At 37.6% G+C, this 9,571-nt stretch overlaps 1 protein-coding gene across 1 annotated transcript in view; it reads left to right on the forward strand.

Annotated features, from left to right (window-relative positions):
• Positions 1-712: 712 nt before the first annotated feature.
• The window catches only part of KYAT3 (kynurenine aminotransferase 3), a 20,527-nt gene continuing 11,668 nt past the window's right edge, over positions 713-9,571 (forward strand). Inside the window, exons 1-4 of the mRNA XM_009635099.2 lie at positions 713-844; positions 4,039-4,097; positions 5,342-5,486; positions 8,475-8,624. Coding sequence (XP_009633394.1) covers positions 746-844; positions 4,039-4,097; positions 5,342-5,486; positions 8,475-8,624 — 453 coding nt within the window. The 5' untranslated portion in view covers positions 713-745. The remainder of the gene's footprint in view (positions 845-4,038; positions 4,098-5,341; positions 5,487-8,474; positions 8,625-9,571) is intronic.

Genomic DNA, 9,571 nt, shown 5'->3' on the forward strand with positions numbered 1-9,571 from the left:
AATGTCATCCTATATATATATATATATATGTATATATAAATAAAAATACATTCTGGAAGTAGTTGCCTGAAGTTCCAGCTCTTCCTTCTTTTTTACAGTTATTGATTAACAGGGCAAATTTTCTCTAGTCGGTGAATGATCTGTTGCTCGACACAGAATGTCCTTTCTAGCTGTCTGTTTTCTGCCGTGGTAGATACTGATGTTTGCCAAGTCACTGTGGCAAAACTTAGTATAGTTACATAAAGTGTGTAGGCCTGCCTCTCCAGTGTGACTGGTGATCTTAATTATTTGTTTCGGAATACCTGATTTGAAACACTTGAAAATGAAGACCAGTTTTAAAGCTGTGTGACTTTTAAAAAATTTGGCTCTTTTTGTATTCTGTCTAAATTGGGAATAGCAATTTTAATTACACAAACACATTTCCCCAGCAATTCTAACAGAGCCTTTGAACCTTGAATTGCATTTAGTCTTAATTGTCATTCAAGGAGAAGAAGATCAGTGCTGTCAAATAGACGAAACCTTCCTTCTAGATGACAGAAGCATTTTGCAGCCCTGTCAGTTAAGAAGTTTCATCCTCTGTGCTTACAAATGTGGTAAGGTAATAATTGACTAAAACTTATTTCAATGAAACAAAATCACTAAAGGGAAGAGAAGGGGATCTTATCTTCTAAAATTGCTTAGTGATGTATAGAAACTCATTCCTGGAATCTAAGTTTTTTTCAGGTCACTTATTTATTATGCAGGCATGCTTTTTGCTTCACGAAGCTTCTGTTGCCGTGGTGTTAAAGCATACCAACTACGAACAGATTTGTTTTCCAGATCCATCAAACTTTCAGCCCCTGCAGTAAGTACTTCTTCAGCTTCATAGACAAAACTATTTTGTGCAATATTTTAGAGACTCACTAATTTTGCAATGTTGTTAATATCTATGCAGTAGCTATGTTTTCTTTATTTCTTGTTACATTGATCCAAACATTTAATATCAAGAACAAAATAAGGTATTTGAATCAGTCAAATATTTAACCACACTAGCATAACAGAATTTTGCATTTATTGCTTTGTGTATCCTTTTCAGTCTTTAAAGTCACATCTAGCACATGTCAAGCCAGGATTGCCTGGTTGTTAGGACACTAGATCTTGAGATACAGAAGACAGGTTCAGTCCCAGCTTTATCACAGACTTTTGGCAAGTCAATTAATTTCTTTGTATCTCAGTTTTCCTTTAATGACATGAGAATAGTGGTGCTTCTTGATGCTGCAATAACAAGGGGTAGATAACTACCTCAAACTTAATTTTATACAGAATCTTCTCAATTTCCCAGCTTAACTGCTTGTAAGATTGTGTAACTTTGTTTTAAGTCTTCCAGTTTTGTTGGGAGAAAACAGAGCTTTGCAGCGTGGTAGGTGGTTAGAGGTCACACTCTGCGTTGCATATAGAATACTGGAATGTAAATTGTGTTCCCAGGTCAGAATGGGTGTTCATCTAGTCAGCAACTGGGGTCCACCAAGGCACATGTCAAGTCCTTCAAAACAGATGTTCAGAGCATTACTGGACAGATGTAGCATATTTTTTCCACATGAGAAGTTTCTTCTAGCGTGCCGGGAGAAGCCACTTTGAAGGTCAGCTTTTGCTTGAGTCAGTTTTTTGTATGCTGTCAGTATTTGTATTCTATTTAATGGAGCTGGATATTCTCACTATAAACATGCTGAAATCCAATCCTCTTTTTTTATTTTTTTTTTAATTTTCTTAAGATCTTGGCTTCAGTTGTAGTTTTTGACATTGAATTCCACAGTTAAATTATGCACCATGTAAAAGTATGTGCTTCTATCATTATTAAACATATTGCCATTCAATTTTATCACAAGTTCCTTTGTATTAGGAAGAAAGATAAATACGAGCAGCACCTGACTCTGTCAGGTGCTTTCCCTGATAAAAGTGTTAGGGAAAGCAGGAGGTTGGAGTTAGAGCTTGGTGAGGACATACTTCTGCTTAACACTGATCTTAAACTCATGGAAATCCTAGCCTTGCACCTAGAAATGGCTTGAAGATTATCAAGTGATGACAAAGCTGGCTAAACAAAAAGAGTCTTAAGAATTCTCATGACCTTCTGGAAGAGAGAATGCTACTTAAGGTATCATTCAAAAATGTCTAGTTAATTGGTTGGCCTTCTCAAAGTAATAAGGTGGACCCGAACACTGAATCTGTGAAAACCTGAAAACTAATGCAGGTCCAACTATTCTGTTTTAAAACTAGTTTCAAGGCACAAGAAAAAATAAATAGGAAGGCTTGACTCATTACATATTTAAACTTAAAATAGTATGAGAGCTGTAAGGTAAAGGCTTATTTTACTTGTCAATATATTTTTAGGTAGGGGAGGTCACTTAATGTAGTTAAGATTTACATTATAGTTAATGATAAAAGTCTGCAGTTGATAGGCCTTTAGCTTTTATCAAATTGAAACAATTTCAAGAAGAGCTGGTCAATGGAACAAATTTACCCATGGCAGCATACAGAATTCTCATTATTAACTGGAAAGGTGCAAGGTGAGACTTATTCCTTGTAGTATGAGAAGTAGTCTAACATGTGAAAAAAGATGTGTGTGTGTGTCTCAGTCTAAGTAGTACCTGTGTTATCTGTATTTATAGAGTACAGTCAAATATTAATCACGTTTACCAAGACATACACTGTAAAATTGGATTAATCTTCTAAACCATATGTATGGTTTTAAATAGATGCAGTACAGATTACCTAGTCAGAACTCCTTCTTGTGTATGTTGTGTTCTGTGTCAAAAGTACAACTTTGGCTGTCTAGTTATCTTAATGGTTTTCTTCCTGAGGACAAATAAAAGGTGTCTTGTGCTTGATTCCGCTGGTGTTTCTGTCTCATAGATGAGGTCAGATCTGTAGAGAAGACATAGGAGCAGAGAAGTATCTGTTTAATTTTATAGCTTCCCATTCTTCAAATCATTACGTATATGGTAGCTTTATTACTGTAAACAGGTTGAGTGCAAACATGTACCTGCATAATATTTCTACTGTGAGTCATTCCCATTGATTCAAAGTTGAAACTTGGAGTGGAATGGTAACGCAGACACTTTCTTCTCAGAGCATGGTAGCTAGAGTATGTTTTTTGAATCTTTCAGACAATAACAATAGCTAGCATTGGTAAAAGTCACTAAAATCAGTAGTCTGACTCAAAGAAACAGGAGTGTCTGGAATACTGAGGGACTATGCAATTCCTATGTTATCTTTTTCCAATATCAAGCTGTTTTACAAAGATAGAAATGGACTTGCACTTTTTTTGTTTACACATAGAAATAAATCTTGGGGTTTTTTTCCATCCATCTTTTCTCTTTTTAGCTTAAAAATACCAGAACCACCAATAAGTTTTTCTCTGCCTTTATAGAGAGTACTCATTGAAAGTCTATTCTAAAGCAGTTTTCCAAGAGCTTAACTGAAGTTCTGAATATACAACAAAAACATGTTCTAATGTGGTTTTGCTGTGTTGTAAGTAAATACTTCAAAGTTTCAAAAGTCTGGATGAAAATAGGAGATGTCTCTGCTATTTTCCTCTTACCCATCAATTTAACAAATAAGATTACGTAGAAAATGCACACTTTCTAAACTGTCCAAACTGGATTGAGCAGGAATTGGGCTAGAAATAACAGAGACTTTAAGTTGTTAGTATATCATAGAGAAGAAAAAGAATGTTATGTACTCTATTTTTTTCTTTTTATGTCATCTTCTAAAGCTATTGAGCTTTATGCCCCTGCTCAATCCTTGCTGATGTCCAGTGACTTTAGATAATGGTGAATGAGAATTCAGGACGTTTTTGTGTATTTTCTTGTTAGTCTGAATTGAAGCTATTATAGAAACTTTCATGAAAGAACATGTCTATAATTTTGTGTAACTACTGAATTCAGCTGGCAATGGTATATTTGAGAAAGCATGAAGGAGGGTTTGTCATGCAGAATCCAACAATATAGTACTTTCTCTTCCTTAACAAAACCCTTCTGTCTGTGTATTTTGATCTTGCAGACAATGGCCTTCAGACACAAAAACACAAGACGAATTGAAGGCATTGATGGCAATGTATGGTAAGTAAAAGGAAAATATCTGCAAATTTCAGAAAATGTCTTTGGCCAATATATTTTTCTTTCCAAATTGATAATTATTGCCAGTAAGAAGGTACATAGTACTTGCTATTTCTGCTGAAATATATTTGGCACCTGCTTAGAAGCAGTGAACCAAATTCTATTAAAGCTGTGAATTAATTCTTATTCTTCAGCTTTAAATATTAGGATTGGGCTTCTCTTCTAGTCAATCACACAAGACAAGTGTAACTCTCGGGCATGTATAGCTGACTTTTAAATTTAAATGTTAATTTTGTTGAGTAATGTTTTTCAATTACATTTGATTTGTGTTTACCAAATGAGTCAGATTTCTTTTGAAAGCCATTATACTTGTCTTTATAACTTAGCTCATTATTTTTCATGCAATTTCTTCTAAGTATTACATTGGTCTCAAAGCAATATTGCCATCACTGGTAAATACGGGATTTTGATAGTTGGTGAAAACACTATTTTGGGTTTACATTAGTTGTACGTATATATGTGTGTGTATATATACACAAAGTGTTTTGGTTATCCAGCCTCAAAGTAATTTTTAGCAATTTGTATTAATTTTTGACAGAACTGTGATGCTATGTGGGATTTTGGGGGGTTTTTTTATTAGTTGCTTTTTTTAATTAAATCATGTTAGGTAGTGAGAAAAGGGTAAAATGCAAAGCTTGCCTGTGAGAGGAGGAAAAGACAAATTATTCAAGAATCCTAACGCTTGTATCTGGCAGGTTACTAGGAACAGTTAATGAATAGCCTGAAACAGTCTGTTGCCTAAAATCACACAAAAAAATATTTATAGCACTCTGAGGTGACTGTGTAGTTTAAATGACACCTTCACGTGATAGAATGTAGCCTTTAAATCATTTAATGTGCCCATTCTAATTAGGTCTACTTCATTTTGCAAAGAGGGTAGTGTTCCACTTCTGCCCATATCCAGAGTTACTGTGTGTTTGTGTGTGTGCACGCATCTGAGCATAGTTCTGCTGGCAGAACTGTTACTCTGTGGATGCAGAAAGTCAACCTTTTATTGGGTTCCCACTGACTCCTGTGGTTACTTACCATTGCTCCAGCCCCCACCTCTCCATCTGAGCACTCTACTTAAACCTGTTTCCACTGCTGTGAATTTGGCGAAGTGAAATACTTTTTTTGCCTTTTAATGGTAATGAAGGAAAAGGTAATTTTACCTGGTATGTTAACCTTAAGATGTTTTCTCCCTTTAGGGTTGAATTTACAAAGGTGGCAGCAGATCCCTCAATTGTTAATCTTGGCCAAGGCCTTCCTGATATATCCCCTCCCAGCTATGTTAAAGAAGAGCTGGCAAAGGCAGCGGCAGTTGACAGACTGAACCAGTACACACGAGGTTTCGTAAGTACTGTGGAACTTGAGGATCCAGGTTCAATGGAGGATGTGCCACAGGGAAAAAAATTGACTTTGCTTTAAATTAGTTTTATCTGTAGGTCATACTGTTATGTCCCAAATTAAGTTGATCTAGTAGCCTTATCTGTTACTAATGAACATCCTCTGTGTAGGCTTCTTCAAGGCAGAATCCTTCAGCAAGAGCAAAATGGTAGCCCACACGTGGGGTAGATTGTCTTTGAAGAGTCAATTCACAGTTTAAAGTGTAAATTATACATTGACCTCCGATTTTGGTCAGTGTAAACATGAATCAGATAGGGTAATGGTAGGATGAGAAAGAAATACTTGCTACCAGTTGAGACAGCACCTCTAGGATCAAGAAAAGATTCATCCATAACATTTAGTAGATTTCACTGGAGAGTAGGAAGTGATGAAAACAGTAAGTTTTTGCCCCTGGAAGATAGTCACTACCCATTCTGTAAGTTGGCTTGTAGAGTTTATGTCTCGAGCTGGATGTGTGTGGCATTTATCATTGTCCAGGGCGGGATATTTTAGTATGACTGCTTCCTTGTTTGGTTTGACTTTCTTATATTTTGTGGTAAAGGTGAACCATATTGCCCAGCTGAGAACCATGTGTCAGGATTGCCTCAAGACCCACAGGAGTCTATCTAATATTTTTCTAGATGACCATGGTATGCAACATTGTATAGACTGGTAGACCAGCAATTGCTTTGATAGTTGTGGCATCGTGGTGTATATATTCCAACATAACTTTTTGCCTATTCTCTGAGAACCTGCATGCACGAGAACTGACAGGGAGCAGCAGTGGCCAGCAGCTCCCTAAAGGAGAAGCTACTGCAGCGAGTGGGATGGAGGCCTCACCAGCTGGGTGTCAGAGTACCTGAGCAAGGCGGGCCCAGAGGTGGTGGCTGAGGTCAGCCCAGATCACCAGGCAAGCTTGTGGGGATGAGGTGGGCCTGAGGTCAAGCCAGGAAGTCAATCCACAGGTCAGGCCTGGCAATGCTAACTATGGTTAGGCGTAACCCAGTGATGACTGGGCAGGTCTGGTGTGACAAGGCAGGTCTAAGGTCAAGCCACAGAATCCGTCTACAGGTAGGGCTGGGATCAACAGGGTCTATGGCCAGGTACAAGCATGGCTGTAACTGAATTGGAGATCAGCAACCCTGCTGCACAGCACTTAAATGGAGCCCCTGGACCAGGGGCACAGCTCTGGATAGAGGCCCTAGGTAAGGCTGGTCAGGGCCTTTAAGGTCTAGTAGGGCACTGAGACAAGTTCCTGGCAAAAAAAAAAATATTCCCCAGTGAATGTAGCCTCATTGCTATCTTTCTTTGGGTCACTTTGTTTAATCACCTCTGGTTGTGTGCAGAGTCTCTTCAAGTAGAAAAAGAAAAAATATATATATACACGTATAACTTGAAAGTATAAAGCAATTGTTTAGTGGCAGACACACACAAAAGATGGGTGGGATTTAGTGAACTTCTGGGCTAAGCATTAGTATGTTCATCAGCCACAATAAGGTACCTGGAAAGTCATCGTTCACCAGGCAGACCGGGCTTTGAAGGAGCCTTGGCACAGGGGGAAAGGCTACAGAGAGAATGGGCTCCAGTCTACCTTCTGGCAAATATTCACAGACTAATTCTCTGAAATAATTTACGAATCAAGCACAAATGTAATTTTTGCCAATGCATGCGATTACTCAATATGTACTACTTTTGCTTTGTTCTTTATTTCCAAATAGTTTGATAATTCATATGATAACTATGAATGTTTGCAGATATAATACACTGTAGATAGTTATTAAAGGAGAATTCTTACCAATATTCCCATTTTCAGCCTTTGCACTTTCTCTACAAACTTCTGCGCTTCTAAGGTTTTTGAGCACCAATTTTTGTGGTAGCAAATATGGGAGGGATGAGCATGAATGATGCACCCCCATCTGATAATTGAGACGACGTCTCAGCTCTCTGCAGCGCTTGGACCTCTCTTTGACTGTAGGGCTATGGCCTGTAGCGTGACCAAACGTGACTTGGGGCGGCTTTCCTGGTTAGCTGACACACTTGTGGCAAGAAATGGCTGTCGTTTGAACCAGCGATGACTTGTAAGCCTTAATTTATGGTAATGTTCTTGTTTACAGAAGGGTTCATGATTTTATGCCTTGTGAGGAGAGGTACAATGTTCAGTATTTTAGAGAAGGATTTTTGTTACATAGTTGCATTTTCTCATGGAACTTTCCTTTCTACCAAGGATCCAAAAAGAAAAAAAAAAAAGATTTTCACAGCAGGAAATGTGTAGTCTTCCTGAGTGAACAGAATTGCAACTTCTTATTTCCATATTGTATATGAGCTTTGTTGCACGCTTGTTTTCTTGTTCTTTGCACATTTTGAGAAGAGTACGTTAATCGCCATATCCCTGTAGAGGACACAAATGGTGAATGGTGCTCAGAGATTTGGGATATGATTATATAAATGATCATTCTGATCACAAGTGCTGTTTATCAGCAGTATATAAACAGAATAAAAATATTTCCCTTGCACCAAATAATTTTTAGTTGAAAGATAAGGAAAGAAACAGAAGGCGCTTCAGATGGAAATATGGACAGGTGGGGAAGAGACACTACAGGGGGTGAGGATGAATTGGTGTCAGAGTATTCCTTTCTCTCCTGCTGTCTCTTGTCCTAGTGCTTCTATAAACTACCTGGAGCTATCCTGAGATGTGATAATAAGATAGAAGTTTAAAAGCATTGAATATACAAAAAATTTCCTACTAGATAGGAATAAATTGAGACCACGTTTTTTCCCTAAGGTGCAAAAACTTTAAAACATTTTACCTGTTAACAAGTCACCAACTCTGAGGGCTCATCTCGTATTTTTCTATTTCAAAATGTATTATTTTGATATACGTGGGAAAAAAACAAACGTAGGCTTTGTACATTGTCAAGAACACACGGATCAGTTGCATTTGTTTGCTTTAAACAGGGACATCCATCGCTGGTGAAAGCCTTGTCTCAAGTGTACGAGAGAGTTTGTGGAAGAGAGATTGATCCTCTCACAGAGATCCTGGTGACCGTGGGAGCTTATGGATCTCTCTTTAGTACAATACAGGCATTAATTGAAGAGGGAGATGAAGTAAGTTTTTATTTGAAATATTCACATATACTCACTGAAATGAGAGTTTGCTAGGTTTTTATTCGCCCACTTTGTTGGGGATCCTTTCTGATCTCCATTAATTTGATTGGTTACAGTTGCACATCTGACTTGCAGTTTCAGAAGCTGTGATTGGGAGACTATCCCTTGAACGTCTTCCTATCACTCACCAACTTACAATCCCCTTTCTTTCATACTTATGGTACCTGCAGCAGTTTCCTTATCACTATTACTGTTAGGTGACACAATACACGCTGATTCCTTATTTGAGAAAACTTGTGGGCTATTGTCTGCAATGGAGGACTAAGGGTGGCACAAAGTATTGTTGGTGTTTAAATAACCATTATGTATCAAGTTCTGCTTTGGACCTTTGCATGATAGCAGCATAGTAGCAGAAAAGCAAAAAAGTCCTTTAAAGAAAGGATTGATAGTTTACTGTACTAGCTGTGATGATTCATCCCTGTGCTAGTGATGTCTGCCTCTTTGACAATGATGTTAAAAGTCATTTTGGGAGGGTATTTATATCTGTAGTGGACAAGAACTTCTTGTGTTGTCATGCATTTTGCTTTCAGTGTTATGTTGGTTTTGCTTGTATTAATGTATTCTCATCTGTGTTTTTTCCTTTTCTGTTGCTCTAATACTAATTTTTTTTTTTTTTGTAACAGTTCTCTGCTATTAGCCTCTTTTCCTTTTCTGTTGCTCTAATACTCATTTTTTTTTTGTAACAGTTCTCTGCTATTAGCCTTTGGGGTTTTTTTGTTTGTTTTCCTATTATCTAGCCTCTATGCAATTTTCCTTGAATTTATCCTCTTTTTCTACCTGAAAATTTTCTTCTGATAACATATGAGGACTTAAGCCATTCTTCTGAGATTTCTGGATCCTTGGAAATCCTGGAATTTCATGGTCAGAATCAGGGCAGCTGCGCTGTG

Source organism: Egretta garzetta, unplaced genomic scaffold (assembly GCF_000687185.1).
Source record: "Egretta garzetta isolate BGI_Z169 unplaced genomic scaffold, ASM68718v1 scaffold43, whole genome shotgun sequence".
Lineage (NCBI taxonomy): Eukaryota > Metazoa > Chordata > Aves > Pelecaniformes > Ardeidae > Egretta > Egretta garzetta.